This window comes from Marmota monax, unplaced genomic scaffold (genome assembly GCF_021218885.2).
Source record: "Marmota monax isolate L192 unplaced genomic scaffold, Marmota_monax_Labrador192_F-V1.1 WCK01_AAM20220418_F8-fsc00088, whole genome shotgun sequence".
Lineage (NCBI taxonomy): Eukaryota > Metazoa > Chordata > Mammalia > Rodentia > Sciuridae > Marmota > Marmota monax.
In genome coordinates this window covers 6298860-6317960 of record NW_026694492.1, presented here as the reverse complement: position 1 = coordinate 6317960, position 19101 = coordinate 6298860, and the positions used below count along the sequence as shown (strand labels likewise).

The 19101-nt window shown below is 39.1% G+C and overlaps 1 protein-coding gene across 3 annotated transcripts in view; it reads left to right on the top strand.

Moving 5' to 3' along the window:
* Positions 1-19101, top strand: part of Atp8b1 (ATPase phospholipid transporting 8B1) — a 116309-nt gene that overhangs the window by 91947 nt on the left and 5261 nt on the right. For all 3 annotated transcript variants that reach the window (XM_046419423.2, XM_058571351.1, XM_058571352.1), the window contains exons 16-24: positions 1365-1553; positions 4069-4181; positions 6604-6768; positions 7549-7660; positions 9084-9159; positions 11974-12106; positions 12517-12805; positions 17285-17508; positions 18626-18709. In XM_046419423.2, the coding sequence (XP_046275379.1) occupies positions 1365-1553; positions 4069-4181; positions 6604-6768; positions 7549-7660; positions 9084-9159; positions 11974-12106; positions 12517-12805; positions 17285-17508; positions 18626-18709 (1385 nt within the window). The remainder of the gene's footprint in view (positions 1-1364; positions 1554-4068; positions 4182-6603; positions 6769-7548; positions 7661-9083; positions 9160-11973; positions 12107-12516; positions 12806-17284; positions 17509-18625; positions 18710-19101) is intronic.

Sequence of the window (19101 nt, the reverse complement as noted above, 5' to 3'; positions counted from 1 at the left end):
TAACTGCAGTATAATGTGTGTATAGAGTCATGCCCATGGCTATCCACAGCTTATAGCCTTTTATGGGCACCCAGACTTATTTTAAAAAACAGTATAACTAATTAGAACAAAGAAAATATATAAACTATCAACCCAGAAGTCCCTTTCGTATTCCTTAAAGTTATTATCCCTCCAGGAAAATGATCTCCTAACTTTGAATATCAGGGGTTAGCATTGTCAGTTTTTCAGATTACGTGAGCAGAATCTGTGCTCTTTAGTGTCTGGCTTCTTTTACCCAGGATTGTGAAATGTATCCTTGTCCCCTGTGAATAGAAAGCAGTTTCCCACTATTTAATTCTTAAAAATAAAGAAACCGATCAGAGGGACAAAGTTGTTTTTTTTTTTTTTATGAGACTATAGCTGTGGTGAAATAAATACACTCTTTTAAAAGTGGGATCAATGGGCATGACCCTCTTGAAAAATAAATTAGTAATATGGGCTTTCAAATAATAAATGTAGGGCTGGAGGTGTAGCTCAGAAGCAGAGCACTTGCCTAGAAGGCATGAGGCCTGGATTTCATCCCCAGTCCACCAAAGGAAGAAAAAAAAAATCAATGTTCTTTAACTCAATGGTTTCACTACTATGAACCAGTCCTTAAAAAAAACAGAGACAGAAAATATTTGCACACACATGCACAATAGTTATTACAATGTTATTATTTTTTTTTTTTTTTTGGTACCAGGGATTGAACCCAGGGGCACTTAATCACTGGGCCACATTCCCAGCCCCTTTTTAATAGTTTATTTAGAGATAGAGTCTCACTAAATTGCTGAGCCTGGCTTTCAATTTGTGATCCTCCTGCCTCAGCCTCTGGAACCAGCATGTGCCACTGTGCCCTGTTTACGATGTTATTTTTGAGAGCCAAAGTTTTTGGAAATAAAACTAAGTGCCAATAAGGGAAAAATGGCAACCTGTTCACATTCATTAAAAGATTGTTTATGAAGACTCTTTAAAGATATGACAACTTGCTTAAATATAACATTAAAATAACCAGGTTGTGAATGTCTACCCAGCATGTTAGAAACTATTCCAGGAACAGGCGTTTTTCAAAGACTGAATGTCATGATAAAATGTCGATAGCGTTTTCTTCTGGGTAGCAGAATTATGGGAATGTCCCCCTCTTCTTGGCTAGTTGTTTTATTTCTGGTTTCTATTACCACTTATAATTCAAAACAATAGTTCCAAATTTAACAAGTTTTAATTTTGGTGTGATCCTTGGGAGCCAAGGGCTGGTGTCTTGGGAATGTGTTCAGCTGTGCAAAGGCACCTCAGTGGGGGGCATTTAGTTTTACAGCTTTTCTGGTTTTCTCTCCTTCCCTTGTTAGGTCAGATCAACTACCAGGCGGCTTCTCCCGACGAGGGCGCCCTGGTCAATGCCGCCAGGAACTTCGGCTTTGCCTTCCTCGCCAGGACGCAGAACACCATCACCATCAGCGAGCTGGGCACCGAGAGGACCTACAGTGTTCTTGCCATTTTAGACTTCAACAGCGACCGGAAGCGAATGTCTATCATTGGTAGGTCCACCGCGAGTGGCTGGACGCAGTGTCGTCTTTGCCCGTTTTATTTGGTGACGCCAGGATAAGGCAGGTAATGAGAGGACCATTTTGGCTCCTGGAAGATTCCTACAGACTTTCCGAAAGGGGTGTTGTTTCTCTACACTTCACCACGTCACTGTGCCAAGGGGCGGCTACGGTGCATCTGCACCTGGCAGAGGCTGGGGCTGTTCTCCACCGCAGGGGCCTCCGGCTGCTGAAGGGCGGTGGAGCCGCTGCCCGCCCAGCTGCAGGCTGTGGGCAGCTTACACACCTCTCTTCTGAGCGAGGCTGTGCTAATGAATCAAAATCGCACCTCCAGGCCACCAAGTGGAGCTGAGGATTGCTTCCTAATTTTTTTTCCAGTTAATAATTTGAAAGGATTTCAAATTTACAGAAAAAAAATTCAAGGATGGTTTAAAGGACTGTTGTGTACTGTTTAATATTCACCAGTTGTTTATATATTAGTATCCTTTGAATCATTTGAGAATAGGTTACAGACCCAATGCCTCTTTCCTCCAAATAGGTTAATAAGTATTTTTTAAGAACAGGAGTCTGCCTCCTCCACCGTGCCTCTCTCTGTCTCTCTGTGTATGTCTCCGTGTGTATGAATGATGGAAATCTGAGAATTTAACCTGATACAGCATTATCATCTAATACACAGACTTCTGGAAATTTTACTAGGAAACTTATTTATTTATGGCTTTTCTGGTTCTCTCCATCCCTCCCTCTTTCTCTATTCACTCCCCTCTTTCCACCTTGATCTTTTTCTGGTCCAGGGTTCAATCCAGCGTGGCACATGGTATCTGGTGATCATGAGTCTGAATCAGAAACAATTCTTCAACCTTGTTTTGATCTTCCATATATTGACATTTATTATATGTTGCCCAGTTATTTTGTAGAATGTCCCTCAGCCTGGTTGATCTGTTGTCCCCTCAGGATTATATCAGGTTGGGCATTGTGGTAGTGACACTTTAGAAGGCACGTAATGTTGGTTTGCCTCATTCATGGTGAAGTCTGTTTGGATCATTTGATTAAGGTGGTGTCCACAAACCTTCTCCACTGTGCTGTGAATGTTTAACCCATAGAAACCTATAGGTTTACCTGTGTACTGAATTCCCATTTTACTAATTGCTTTCTGAGTGCCTGACACTGATCTGGACTGATTATTGTGCCTAGCATCTGCCTTGGAGAACCTAAAGTCTAGTTATTGATCACACTCAAGCTGATTGAATTATCATACATATTAAAAAAAAATAAGAAAACACTCATAGGAGTCATGTTATGGCCTTAGCATTGGAGGCAGTAAGTAATATGAGTTGATAGGTAAGAAAAGTTCCTGCTGGTTTGTATGAACATAGAAAATCCTGTGGAAGAAAGCAGTTAGTTCAGGACAGTACATAGTAGGCAGTCTGTACCTTTTTAAAATCCAGGGGTGCTCTACCACTGAGCTACATTCCAGCCCCTTTTATTTTTTGAGACAGGCTGTTACTAAGTTGCCCAGTAAGGGCTCCAATTTGTGATCCTTCTGCCTGAGCCTACCCAGTAGCTGGAATTACAGTCGTGTGCCACCACACCAGTGTCTAAATATTTATTAAAAGAGTAAGTAAGGATACCACCAGGCATGGTGGCACATGCCTGTAATCCCACTGGCTCTAGAGGTTGAGGCAGGAGGATTGCAAGTTCAAAGCCAGCCTCAGTAACAGCAAGGTGCTAAGCAACTCATTGAGACCCTGTCTCTTTTTTTAAATTAATTTTTATTTATATATGACAGCAGAATGCATTACAATTCTTATTACACATATAGAGCACAATTTTTCATATCTCTGGTTGTATACAAAGTATATTCACACCAATTCGTGTCTTCATACATGTACTTTGGATAATAATGTCCATCACATTTCACCATTATTTCTAACCCCATGCCCCCTCCTTTCCCCTCCCACCCCTCTGACCTATCTAGAGTTTGTCTGTTCCTCCCATGTTCCCTCTCCCTACTCCACTATGAATCAGCCTCCTTATATCAGAGAAAACATTCAGCATTTGGTTTTCTGGGATCAGCTAACTTCACTTAGCATTATCTTCTCTAACGCCATGTACTTACCTGCAAATGCCATGATTTTATTCTCTTTTATTGCTGAGTAATATTCCATTGTGTATATATGCCACATTTTTTTTTTTTACCAACCTAGAGACCCTGTCTCTAAATAAAATACAAAATAGGGCTGGGGATGTGGCTGAGTTCAATCCCCAGTATCAAAAAAGAAAAAAAAAAGTAAGTAAGGATATGGAAACATTCATATTCATTTTGCTATTACATTCAATGTAGACAAAGGCTTACCAACTTTGTTAATGGTAGCACTTCTAGATGCATTGACTGTTTTAAGATGGGTGAATTAGGAGCACAGTGACACTTCAAAGTAACTTTATCAATGTAGTTTTCTATGAAGAAATCAAACTTAACTTTGTTGTGTGTTTTTTCTTCCCTTACTCCCAGTAAGAGCCCCAGAAGGCAACATCAGGCTGTATTGTAAAGGTGCTGACACTGTCATTTATGAACGGTTACATCCAATGAATCCTACAAAGCAAGAGACACAGGATGCCCTGGATGTAAGTCTCACTTTCATTCTTCTTGCAAGATTCTGTTTCTGATGCTGTCTCTTAAGTTTCTTAACTCTTGACCCTCCCCTGGCTCTGGTGTTATTGGGTGGAAACATCACCAAAGTAGAAAAGTGGCCACCTGGGTTCTAGTTCTTCCCTTGCTGGTGATGTTCTTGGAAATGACCGTGGAGCCAGCCCTTTCCCAGCATCCAGGTCTATAGGACAGATGCAGGGGAATGTGCTGGGTTTCTGTTCATGACTAAAAGGCTCAGGGGTCACTCCAGTTGAACTGGGTTGACTGGGCTGCGCAAAATAACCACACAAGAGACACAAATACCTTTTTCTTTGGGGTCGCTGTGACAGCTCCTCTATCCTTAAGGGTCTGCAGGAAGAGAGAGAGAGAGAGAGAGAGAGAGAGAGAGAGAGAGAGAACACCCGCGGATCCCTTTTATTGAAGAGAAGCTATTCAAATGAGGCAAGGGGTCAGGTTTCAGGGGGCTAAGTCTATGTTCATGATGTCCACTATCAGCAGGTTGACTGACATCTATGTAGGCCACACCCAAGGGCACAGTAAGAGAAGGGGACACACTCAAGGCACTTCCATGGAACATTCTATCCTAAACCGGGCAAGGGGTAATATTACAAAGGAACAGGTGAGCATAGCTTCACCCATGGGGCTGTAGCAAGAAACAGCCGGGGCACAAAGACACAGTCACTCGAACCCTAGAAGAGTGGGGCAGTCTAGCAGCATGGGTGCCTGACGCCACATCGCCCAGCAGGGGAGTTAACTCAGTCATGTGCGAGGTTGGTCTCCCACAGGAATGGCTAGTCTCTCTTCCAGTTATCCTGAGCCAGCTACAGCTATGCTAAGCTGTAACCTTACCATCTCTGTGGCTTCCTAGAGCTCTACCCTCTTCTAGGTACAGGGGAAGGAACCGAGGCATTCCTGTTTGGCAGAGGTTAAGAAAGCAGTGCGCTGGATCATGGTGTTTGTTGTTTTTGCAGTGCAGGGGATCAAACCCAGGCTCACACATGATAGGAAGCACTCTACCACTGAGTTACATCCCCAGTCCTTTTTATTTTTTAAATTTTGAGTCAAGGTCTTGCTCACTAAGGCTGGCCTGAAACTTGCTGTCCTCCTGCCTCAGCCTCCCAGGAAGCTGAGAGTCCGGGTGTGCACACACACACACCCCACCCCCACTGAATCATTGAGTTTGACGCCTTTGTTCACAAAATAGTTTGGTCTTAATTACTTCAAAGTCCTTATCTTAGGAAGCTGTGGGCACAGTCCATTGGTATTGTCACCACTAGAATGGTTTTGAACTTGCACTTTGGGAATTGCCCACCCATCCTCAAATGGTTTTGGTTCTGCATGCTGATGGCAGTGAGGTTGGAGATCAGCGAGAACTCGTGTCCCAGTTCAGTCTCTTTAGTAGTTTTGTGTGGGGAAAAAGAATACTTATCATATCATCTGCATCGTTAATCTCCCATGTGAAAGAGGAAGGAAATAATTCCAACCACGGCAGGTCATTGTAAAAGAAAGCATCTCGCTCAATTCCCAGCACTTAGGAGGTACTTAATAAAGGGTGGTTTCTTCCTTCTAACCATCAGTTGAGGCTCAGAGCCCGCCAAAGGTGTTCAGAGAGAAGCTTAATAAACCTGTTGTTTACCAAGTGGGGTCACGTTTTCAGATTAGGTACTGATGCTGATGCTAATGCAATTAAAATGGATGAATTCTCATGAGAATGTGACAGTGTCAATCTAATCAACCAAATATAGAACCTTTCAAACAAAAAACTCTGAAAAGTGAATACTCGCTTGGGCCAGTTCTGACATCTTGGCTAGATAAGAAGTAACAATGAAATAATAAAAGATTTTTACTGGTTCGTATTAAAGTTATTTAAAAGTGGCTTAAATCTGTTCAAATTTCCAAATACTCTTTTTCATTAAAATGTTTGATCTCAGATTTAACAATGGCTCATGGATTTTAGAATTGGTGTGAGGATTAGTGTTTGGTTGCAAGTTCATAGTTGATTGGACTTATAACAGAGTTTGTGGGAACAAGTTATAAAATTATTGGGTCTGTATTTACAACATCATTACACCTTTTGTCTGTTATTTTTAGTCATTAAAAAAAGTTTGTTTTTTTTTTTTTTTTTTAACTCTAGTGACTTAATTTAGAAGAAAGGTATACTTTTCACTTTAACCAATTTGGGAAGTAGAAATATAGTCCTGGAACCCTGGTGATGCTTACAAAAAAACAAAGTCTATTATAACACAAAGTTTAATTCCTCTATAGAATCCTTCACATTTCATAGTCTCTTTTAAAATTCTCTTAGTACATTACTTCAAAGTAAGAGTTCAAACTTGACCTTGAACTACATAAAATTAAATATTCTTGCATCGGTGGATTGTCTTTTAAATAAAACAGATCTTTGCGAATGAAACTCTTAGAACCCTGTGCCTTTGCTACAAAGAAATTGAAGAAAAAGAATTTGCAGAATGGAATAAAAAGTTTATGGCAGCCAGCGTGGCCTCAACCAACCGAGATGAAGCTTTGGATAAAGTATATGAGGAGATTGAAAGAGACTTAATTGTGAGTTTTAACCTTAATAATGTTTTCCTTGATATTCTAAACAAAGCAAAATTTTTATTAAGTTTTATTACATTTTGATCTCATGCTTGAAAGATTATTCTAACTCCAGCAAATGAAATTGGAACAAAGAAAGTAGGTCATTTGAATTTCTTCTGTTCTGATAACAGAATAGACATTGTCATTTTAGAAACCAAAAGAGAAGAACCTATAGAGAAATGTTCTGAGTTAATCTAATTCCATGATTTTTATATCACTTATTAAAATGCATTATGATTTTATAGGATGTCAAACCAGCACTTATTTATTTGTGAAAATTACTGAAACAATTTATGTTTTGAAAAATATTGAAACAAAAAAACCCCCACCATTTCTAAATGAAATTTTTGAAAATTTAGTTCTTATTGCCTGTAGAGTTTAGATTAATGGAAAAATGTTCAATAGCCAGTATTTCCCTTTGGCCAGAGGGATGGGCTCATATCTATAAAGCAGCAAGTACACAATAATAGTGTGGTTTTAATGTCTGATTTTGTACTTGCATTTTTTTTTTTTGTCTCAGCTAATTAATTAGTTCATTCTCCAAGAAAAAAAAATATTTGGTTGTTTTGCTTTGCAGTAAGTGTGAAGCATGGTGGTAGCCTTCCCTGCCATGCTGGCCACTGGCTGTGGTAGAACACCAATTGGGGTACATAATTAGCCCTTCTCTTTAGAGGCTGGCGAACTATAACTACAGACAGTTTTTGGTTTATTTTCTAATTCCTTCTTTTCAAATGTACATTCCAGCTATTGGGAGCTACAGCTATTGAAGATAAACTGCAGGATGGGGTCCCAGAAACCATATCAAAACTTGCAAAAGCTGACATTAAAATCTGGGTGCTCACTGGAGACAAAAAGGGTAACTCATTTATGTGGGGAAGTGTATCTATTAATTCACAAATATTTAAAACTGCTGTTTCCTTTGCCCCCGACTTTCCATCCTGTAGGGACACCAGCTATTTCTTTGGAAGGGAGAGATTTTCTCTTAAAACCCTCCTCTTATCCCATCCCTCCCTGATTATGTCCTTCTCTGAACTCCCTCTAAAGCAGAATCTATTCCTTATGATTTAGCTCCCAATTGCATCCTGCTGGTTGTCTTTATCTCTTCGGCCAGATGTGCACTCCTATCCTGAAAGATGATCCCTTCTGTCTTCCTAGTGCTTTGCCATTTGGGGGCGTAGAGAAGAACACAAAGTGCTGAATGACATCAACTCTTGTTATCTTGCTCCTTTTATGGCTTGGAAATTACAGTTAAAATTTTATACCTGAGCAAAGTTTTTAATTCTTAAATTTAGAGCTCAATAAGTTGCTGTTTGATATCCATACTTTGTTCTGCAAGCCTCTCACAGGAAACTGGATAATGTCTGTTTCTCTGCCATCATCAATAGGCTACACAGTCTGAAAGCACAGCCCTGGACTTTAATAACTACCAAATGGGTGGTTATGGAAAAAAAGGGGGGGGAACGTGTCATTAGTAGGCACCCCATGTGAGGACTGAGGAAACATTATCCTTCCCCTTATAACATAACAACATGTTCAGAGCATGTCAGTATTTTAATGAACATTCATTTATTAAATAATCAATTTAAATAGTTGATAATATAGCAATTTATTATTAAAAACATCTCAAACCAGACTTTGACTTTCACTTATTATAGGGAAAGGAATTGACTTATTTATAAGAGTTCTATGCACTGCTATAGAAAATAGTGTATTTGATTGAATCTGATCATGTTCATGAATTGAAGGAAATTACCATTGTAGGTTGAGTATCCCTAATCTGAGATCCAGAATGCTCAAAATCTGAAACATTTGGGGGTGCTGACATGATACCGCAAGTGGAAAATTCCACACTTAGGATCTCATGTGACAAGTCACAGTCAAAATGCACCTGTACTAAAAATAACTATAAAATTACCTTCAGGGATTGGGGATATAGCTAGTCATAGAGCACTTGCCTAGTATGTAAGTGGCTCTGGGTTTGATCCCCAGTACTGCAAAACAAAAACAAAACAAAACAAAATTACCTTCAATCTATTCAGCCTTTGGATATAAGGAATATGTAAAATAAATTTCATAATTATATTTGTGTCTCATCATCACAGCATCTCCGTGTGCGTGTGTGTGTGTGTGTTCCAAAATAAAAAAAGAACAAAAAATTCAAAAATCTAAAATACTTCTGGTCCTGAGCTTTTCAAATAGTAGATGCTCAACCTGCAGTAGATGGAAATTATTTAACTCAACAATAGGAATGACATTGGACTTGATTTTATCTGTTGTAGAAACTGCAGAAAACATAGGATTTGCTTGTGAACTTCTGACAGAAGACACCACTATCTGCTATGGGGAAGATATAAAGTAAGTAAAGGGCCTGTGGCATGAGATCATGCAGCTGCTCATTTCACAAAGGCAACACTAGTGGCAGAGGCAGCACAGATGGAGAAATAGGGGTGGGGGTATGTTACCTGAGACAGTCTCTCCTCCTGCTTAAATGAAGCAAGAGAACATCGGGCAGTTCCCAGCTATCATGGTGCAGTCTTATTTTGATCACATTTTAGTTTTAAGGAAACCTTTCGAGGCCACTTCCTCCATTCCTTAGAGCCCTTGGTGCTTTTTTGTCTGCTGAAGAAGGGAACTGAGCCTATGGTATCATTAGCAAATAAATATGACTTATGTTTTGTCTGTTGGAGGGATTTTATTTTTTGAAAGTGAAATGAGAGGGGAAAAAAAAAAAGAAAAAGAAAAACACCACCTTGTCCCAGAAGGAAAGTTTGGAAGGGTTACATTGTCATCTATAGTCTAGCTAGAGGAAGCAATCCTGGTATTTCAAACCTTAGCTTATGCTAGAACATTGGTCATCTCTGAATCAGAGTTGCAGAAGACCTGGAAACATATGATGCAAAAGTCCCTGTCTTGTTACAGAGCTGTAAATATAATGTACACAGTTACCATGCTGGCTTTACAGTTCCACTTATTCCTCAAGCTTTATCCTATAGGGCCTGTCTCAGGCTGGCACAAGGTCAGATTAAGCTGTTAATGTATACACTTGCTGGGCTGCTAGTCCTTATTAGTCTTCTTTCTAATGATGATAATAAAGCTTTTGTGAGTCATTCCAGTATGAGAGGCACTCTGCTAGATTAGACAAAATTGGTAGTCTTATAATCTAAATCAGCCCTGTTTGAATAGAGGCACATAAACCATGCCTCTTTGAGCTTTTAGGTTTTAAAAGGTAGCAACGGACAAATAAATGCTTCATATGTTTACTTAAGTAGTTTTTAATTGCAAACAATATGGTTAATTACCATATGGTTTTGTTTATTTTTTTGTAGATGGGGGCTTTAATAAATTTCTGGTCTCTCTTTTAAAAGTAGACCCTAAGCTAAATTAAAAGATAAAATTTATGCAAATAATAAATTTTATGATCATGCTTATAGCCAAGTTTCCCTTTATAGAGAGATGAATTATCTTTCTAGATGGTGCCTGAAATGATGATTCCTATAAAACAGCTTAAATAAATTCATATTTTCTTCACTTTCAGTTTTTTTATCATTTGTCTTGATTTTTAACTGATTTTCCAACTGAAAATGAGAATTAAGTGAATGTGGAAGAGGGATAATAAATACCTAATCTTCTAGTGTGATGGTTCTTAATCAGGGAGTGGGGGTTATTTTGCTTTCCAGGGACTGCTTGGAAATGTCTGCAAACATCTTTGGTGGTCCCAACAGGGTAGGAGGGGTGCTACTGGCTTCTAGTGGGTTGAGGCCAGAGATACTATAAAACATCCTACATGTGTCCTTCCTAAAATAAGCATCCACATACAACAGAGAATTATCTGTCTAAAGACATCAACAGTGTCAAGTCTGAGAAACCTGCTTTTGAGGTGTGCATGAGGAACGGAGAAAGTCTCCCATCAACTTGCTGCAAACAAATCACATCACCTCTCTTGGCTTGATTTCTTTATTTGCAACATGAAAAGATTGTGCAAGAAGGCCCCTTCCCTCCAAAATCCCATGACTCATTTTTCTATCACATAGAAGTGTTACATGTCATCTTATCAATGATTTGTTGATATAAAGTATCGAGAATTTTTAAAAGCAGACATAATTGTACGGGGAAGTTAGTTTTTCTCTGCCAAACAGCAGCCAGGGTATTGATTTAGATGGAGATTGCCTTCCCTTTGTTGCTTATGAACACAGTGTGACCTGTTTCTTCCTTTGGTTGCTTTTGGCAAATTATGAAGTACCAAGAACTTGGTGCCACATAGTATAAGATTATATGTCACCCAATTAAGAAAGGATCAAAGAATTTTTAGAAGACATTCCTCCAAGGAAGATATGCTAACGGCTGAAAAGCTTGTGAAACAATGTTCAAATTAAAACCAGTGATACCGTCTCATTTTTATTAGGATGGGGACAATCAAAAAAGAAAAAAAAATAGCAAGTGTTGGTGAGGCTGTGCAGAAACTGGAACATTTATCTACTGCTGGTGGGAATGTAAAATGACGTAGTCATTATGAAAACTGGTATAGGGATTCCTTAAAAAAATTAGAAATAGAGTTACCATGTGATCCAGTAATCTCACTTCTGAGTAATATACTCAAACTAAAAAAAACATTTTAAAAAATTGAAAGCAGGGTCTTGAAGAGATATATGCATACACATATTTATTACAGCACTATTCACAAGAGTCAAGCAACCCAGGTGTCTGTCAGTGTTAAGAATGGTTGAATAAAAAATGGAATATTATTTGTCCTTAAAAAGGAAAAAAAAATTATGACATACATTATAATATAGATGAATCTTGAAGACGTTATTAAATGTAATAAGCCAGTCACTAAATGATAAATACTATATGATTTCACTTAAAAATAGATAAAATGATAAGTCTTAAGTTGTCTTTATCAGAATTTTTTTTTAAATATGTCAAAATTGGGGCTGGGGATGTGGCTCAAGCGGTAGCGTGCTCGCCTGGCATGTGTGCGGCCCAGGTTCAATCCTCAGCACCACATACAAAGATGTTGTGTCCGCCGAAAACTAGAAAATAAATATTAAAAAATTCTCTCTCTCTCTCTCTCTCTCTCTCTCTTTCTAAAAAAAAATGTCAAAATTATCTAATAGTGTAGGGCCTGTTTATGGTTTTGTACTTTAAGTACTTCAATTTATTTTTCTCCAGTTCTCTTCTTCATACAAGGGTGGAAAACCAGAGAAACAGAGGTGGAGTTTATGCAAAATTTGCACCTGTTGTGTACGAACCTTTTTTCCCACCTGGTGAAAACCGTGCTTTAGTCATCACCGGTTCTTGGCTGGTAGGTACCATTAGTGTGTCTGGGTCTTTGGCTCAAATGAAAAAAAGTTCACTTTGGACCAATTTTAGATGGTGTTACATATTTGTTAATTGCCAACTTAAAAATCTCTTAGCCTATAAATTCAGGTGTGATTTCCCAAGTTTGAAGCTTAATATTACAGGACATATGAAAGCAATTATACCAAATAGGTAACAGTGGTTGTCTTGGTTTATTAATTAATGAGTAATTTTCATTTTGTTATTTATAGATTTTTGTATTCTCTAGATTTATGTCATAAATGTTCTGTCATCAGAACAATATAACCAATGATATAATCCACAAACTCTCCTTCACGCAACTTAAGTCTTGGAAATGATGATACCTTTGGTGTAAAAACTAAAGTGACCTCAATCCTCTCCATGATTTCGCAGAATGAGATTCTTCTAGAGAAAAAGACCAAAAGAAATAAGATTCTGAAGCTGAAGTTCCCAAGGACAAAAGAAGAGAGACGGATTCGAACCCAAAGCAAGAGAAGGCTCGAAGTTAAGAAAGAGCAGCGGCAGAGGAACTTTGTGGACCTGGCCTGCGAGTGCAGCGCTGTCATCTGCTGCCGCGTCACTCCCAAGCAGAAGGCCATGGTGGTGGACCTGGTGAAAAGGTACAAGAAGGCCATCACACTGGCCATTGGAGATGGAGCCAACGACGTGAACATGATCAAGAGTGAGTTGCGCCCAGGTGGCCCATAAAACCCAACTAGAAATAGCAGGAGGGTTTTGGGGGTGGGGGGTCATTTCTTCAGCTGTCATTGTGGAAGTTTTCATAAAGCTGGTGTTTAAGAAAGGCACTGGGTCACGCCTGTGCCCATGCCCTTGCCCTGGGGAAGCCAACAGACTATCCAGGAGGCAGGACTCTCAGAGGGACTTAGGATGCCCAGCAGAAGATGAGTTCTCCAGGGTGAATTTATCATTATTTGTTTCCTACTTTTTCCTGTTTGGTGTGATTTTTTCCCCTCTTGCCAGATCTTCTCCTTTATTTCTTTAAGCTTATTTAAAACCCTGATATTTAATAAGTTTTGCAAATAGTTCTGCTAAGCTCAGCATAAACTGGTGAACTCTCTCTGGTATTCATTTTGGGAATATTATTCTCTCTCATCTGAGCATTTCTCGAGGGCTTTCTTCTTACCTTTGGCAAATTTATTGGAACTTTACCATTGGGTCACCTCATAGAAGTCTGAAGTAACATGTTTAACTTTGAAATAAAACTCCAGCATGGTCTCACCATCATGCCTGACCTCCCAGAAGACCACCCTGGGTCACTTTACTGGATGGAAGACCCTCGGTACTTGCCGCTAATGGACTGAGTTCTAGTGTGGAGAAATAGTGTTGTGCTGGTAGTAAAGCATGCACAACAAACCTGTGGCCCTAAGCCCATGTCTGAGTCTGGTCCTCTTCTCTCCCTGTAGCACTATAAGAGAAGACAGGTAGAATAACCCTTATGTGTAGTGCCTGGGACCAGAAATGTTTCAGATTTTAGAAATTTTCAATTTGGGAAAATTTGCATAGACCTGACTCTTTAAACGCTGTTCAAAAACTTGGGAGATACTGGGGCATTTGGGATTTTGCAACTGGGGATGCTCAGTTTATATCATGTAATGAAAATACCCAAACTAATGAGACCTTAGCATTTGGGCTTATGATCAGGCCTGTCTTTTCATCTGAAAACAAGAAACATATCTCCAATGTCACCTCTAGCTTTGTGATATTATTATTCTTGTTGTTATTAAGGTGAACTATTATATGACTGTACATATATAAGCATGTCTTGTTGTGCTGGGTATTTTAAATGCATTATATATAACTAGATCTTAATTGAGCTATGTTGTGACTCATGAGGCCATCTTTTTCTTTTCTTACAGTTTTCTCCTCCTCCTCCTTCTTCTCCTTGATAGATACTAAGAATATTCCGACTTTATCTTCTTCCCCAGGAGTCATCTATATGACGTATGTCTTCTTGCTTTTTTATCAATGCATATATCTGCTGCCACCAGCTGCTTAGTTCCTCTCCACTGCTTTTTGCATGTGCTTGTCCTATCATATGAGTGGCATTCTTTGTTCTGAATTAAATCTATTTCTTTCTTCTGTAGCCAGCTCCAGTTTATTTTCCATTATACATCCTTGACGTAACTAGGGTAACTCAAACATTATTTTTATTCAATTTAATGCAGACTCTTAGATGTTGGGGAGGAAAGAGACAGGGGATCGTTTGCCTTGCAGATTTATCATGCTATTATACCATTCAAGCTGGAGGGTTTTTTTCCTCTGAGTCAACCATTTGATACCGAGGAGGTAGAACAAAGTCAACCAAGATGAACTCTTTTTCTTAAGTTGTTTTACATTTTTAATTAAGCTCTGTTGTATATTAGGTGCTTTTATATATAAATTACAGATCACGTATTTGGGATGAGATTATGGGAAGCTGAGGTCTTAGAAGTTATCAAAATAGTATTGGTGCCTTTTTGTACTCTGTAAAGGCTGCCATCTCTAACAATTTTGAGAACAATATACAGGAAGAAATTGTTGGTCATAAAAGGAGGGAAATTCAGGTGTTGAAAACAATCTGACCACTAGCTAACATGCTTCATGTTTTGCAGTATAGTCTAGTAGAAATGGAGGGAATCATGAACAACACTTTTCTTTCTTTCTTTTTTCTTTTTTTTTTTTTTTTTTGACAACAGGGATTGGAACCCAGTGGTGCTTAAGTATTGAGCCACATCCCCAGCCCCTTTTGTTTATTTATTTATTTTAATTTTAAGACAGGGTCTTGCTAAGTTGCTTAAGGCCTCACTAAGTTGCGAGGCTGACTTTGAACTTCTCAGCCTGCTGAACCGCTGGTATTACAGGTGTGTGCCACAGTGCCCTGCTGACCACCACGTTTTTTCCCTAGAAAGTGTCTATAGACTCTCAGAGGCTGCCCTCTTCCTGTTTTGTGCCTGAAGATATCTTATACCAGCTAGGTTGTGGTTGACTCTTTGGGGGCAAAGACCCCGAGAGTACACATGAACTACAGGAGAGATGAAATGAAGGCAGAGAGATTAAATAAAGCCTTTTAATATTCAGTTTGTTGGGCAATGTTGAAGGCATGCCTCCCAGCGAAGAATTTCACACTCCATTTGGAACTTCAGGAAAATCTTATACTTATGTTTTGGGGGAAGGGCCAGTTTTGCCTTATAGTGCGTCTGCTCAGTTGCCTCCTGTTACCGTGTGAACCATGCCAGTGTTCATTTCACATGCTGTCCTTGGTCTGCACAGTGAAAAGGTTGAAGAATTGGGTTCCAAGGCCTGGACAGGGTTCCTCTCCTCTGTACTCCCTCTGTGGTTTGTTCATGAAAGGAAAAAGGATCATAGTTTGGTGGAAAGAGCATTTGGCAGTCACAACTGGTCATAAGAAATATGTGTGTGTATGTGTTTTGAAAGAGATCATAAATGCCAAATGAGATATAATATCTTCTTTGAGAATTGCAAAGTATAATTGAAAACATAGGTTTGGACAATTATTTTGAATTTTCCAGACCTTGTGTTCTGCAATTAGGGTGGGGTTTTTGAAGCTTCTTTCTAGTTGGCAACTCTGCGGAGTTGGCAGTCACTTCTCAGGGTCCGAGCCAGGGTCGTTGTGTTCTCCAACACATTTTCTCCAAATGATCTCACTATTGTTCTTTACATTCATGACTTTTAAAACTAATAAAATTCACAATTCTTTTAACTCAAAAATGTTTTTTAATGATTTTTGGAAGGATGAACAAAATTATGACTTTTAATTTTTATCCACTTTAGAAACCTACCCCCTTGTAAGAAATGATGTCCTTAGGTCATAATGGGCCCTGAATAAGCCTTTCAGAGTTGAAGAGGGTCTTAGTTAAAACTCTTTTGATTACAAGTATTGGAAGACAGCCAAAATGAGTTTAAGAGAAACAATTATTAATTAATTTAAAAAGATAACTAAGATATCTCACACTGCCCCAAAAAAGCAGGCCTAAGGAAGATGTTAGGACAAGGACCTAGAGTTGCACTAGGAACCCAGTGTCTTGTCTGTCTAACTGCCTCTGTCTATATTCCTTCCCTGTTTTATTCCTCTGCCTCTCAGAATCCTTCAGAAAGAAATATATTCATTTCTCACTTCAATAGTTTACATGTTAAATTTCCAGATACAAACTCCAGAATGGTAGTTCTAGAATATCAAGAAAGAGACTGATTTGCCCAGCTTGGGCTTTCTACCAGTTAGGATTTAGTAGAGGAAACACACCCGTGTGTACTTTTTGTAGGAACCAATTAATGTAGCAGACTAGGTGCCTTCAAAAGCTGTGGATGAACTGGAGAAGCAAGTTCCAGGCTGAGTCTCTGACCTCCCGGCCACTTTCCCAGAGGAGTTTTTACCTTTAATATTGCTCTGAACAGCTTCCCAGTTAAAAAGCCTTTGCAGTTGCCTATCAACATTAGGACAGCTGGGGAATGGATATGAACTCTGCTCCAGAGTTCAAAAAGGGAAGGGGTTCACTTTGCTTTAAAGTCACAAGTGGGTCTAAGCAATGGAAACTGATTCACAAGAACCTAGGTGTGAGGCAATCCGGGAAATATAGGGCTTTTTAATTTGCTTTCCTACCTCACCAATTAGAATGGGATAGAAAGCAGATTGAGAAAGCCCATTTGTAGTCTCTGTCCAGATGATATATCTGCTGGTGGCTGACCCAGATATGGTCAAGGAGACAGGGACATAGACTGTATAGTGGATGCCTGGGGCTCACCCTGTGGGTGGGAGGGATGGCTTCTAAATTGGGCAGATAATCCAAATGGAATTCACCACCCACCCAATCCTTTCACAAATATTTATGGAGGCTCTATCATGCTTTGTTAAGCAACATGTGCCTCTGAGTTGGGTTCACGGGCTGGATGGTGAAGATGGGGGAGCAAGAGCTTTTGTACGTATTGTTCCATGAATTGTACATCTTTGTTATTTGTTTTACTGTGGAAACTTTCCTCCCCACCCCATGGTGCTAGGGATTGAACACAGGGCCTCGTGCATTCGAGGTAAACACCCCACCACTGAGCTACATTCCTGGTCCTGCTATGGAAACATTTTTATTATCTGATGTTTTGCTTTAAAATCAGCTTATGATCCTCAGTATTTTCTCCTTCTGTCATATAGCTGCGCATATTGGTGTTGGAATAAGTGGACAAGAAGGAATGCAAGCCGTCATGTCCAGTGACTATTCCTTTGCTCAGTTCAGATATCTGCAGAGGCTGTTGCTGGTGCATGGCCGGTGGTCTTACATAAGGATGTGCAAGTTCCTTCGATATTTCTTTTATAAAAACTTTGCATTTACTTTGGTTCATTTCTGGTACTCCTTCTTCAATGGCTACTCAGCACAGGTAAAATAACATTTTTTTTCATTACTTTTTATTTAGTAGAGCTTTTCTCTTAAGTGAATAAAACTCTAGTTCTACAAAAACATTTATTTATTTATTTATTTATTTATTTATTTATTTATTTATTTATTTATTTTGGTACTGGGGATTGAACCCAGGAGCACATAACCACTGAGTCACATCCCCAGACCTTTTTGTTTCTTATTTTGACACAGGGTCTCCCTAAGTTGCTTAGGGCCTCACTGAACTGCTGAGGCTAACATCTATCCCATAGCTGTGAGCTTCCTGAGTCACTGGGATTACAAGTGTGCACCACCACAACGGGCATAAATTTGTTTCTTTATTTTGTAATTTGAGTTCTATGTCTTCTCACAGTTGGGAGCATAATTAAGAGTATAACTTTTCTAGAATGTTTCTGGTGCTTTAAAAATATTTTTATTTACTTTGGATGATGATACAGGATTTGCTTATATTTCTCTTCATTTTAAATTATTTTTCATGTTACCTTGTTATTAAAAATACTGATCGCAGATTGTTCAGCTGTGAATGTGTAAAATTCTATTTGACCAAGGCAAAGGGATATAGAAATTGTAGGTAATGATAGCGCTATTAACATCACTCCTCTATTTGATGGTGGTGGTGGCTTTTTTTTTTCTTTCTTAGTTTTTGATGAATGAGAGGGGCACATATTTAATATGTTAAAATGGTGATGTAGCAGAAAAATACATGAGTAAAAATGAACCTGAGTCAGTGCCCATAGTGTTGAACTTTCTCTGATGCTATGCCACATTGCTGTGGTGTCAGAGGGGTCTCAGATTGAGCAACAGGAGAGCCTGGCACAGTGGGGCCTACTTCCTGTTTCCAGGCAGAACTGCATAGAACTCTTGTCAGGAGTAAGCCTGTTTCCTGTATCCCATGTAAGGAACCAGAGTGCTCAGTGTTCTTTATCCCTTTCAGAAGCCTATTTTATTTTTACATATATCTCCAGCATATTCTATTTTATAAAATCGTTTTATAGAAATCTGGCCTTGCAAAATAAAAGGAAACCAAAATTTAAATAGTACTTGTGTGCTTCTAAACTGGTTTCACAAAGTGTTGTAATTAATTAATCCTCCCATAGACCGCGTACGAGGACTGGTTCATCACACTGTACAACGTGCTGTACTCCAGCCTGCCAGTGCTCCTCATGGGGCTGCTCGACCAGGTAGGAGCCAAGGGCTGGGGGAGCTCTGGGTAGAACTCCTGCTAGAGAGGTCACAGCAAACACTTGAGTGCATTCTTCTGGTTTTCACTTTGTCCTGAATAAACCCTAGGACCGTTTGCTGTCAGGCAACAACTGCTGTACTTCTTGTTTCATAATAAAAAAAAAAAAAAAAAAGGAAGATTTTTGTGACTTGAATTCATTGGCAGTGCTTACATGTTCCTTTCAGACACTGAGACCTGACTGTTTAGACACCTGAGAGTCTAGTCTATCTCTATATTAGTAATGTTCTCATTTTAAAAATAAATTTTAACACTTTCCAAAATTTATGTGTCTAATTCCCAAATTAGTCTGTATTTTATTTAGTAGCAATTCTTAGAGAAGGTGCCTCAATA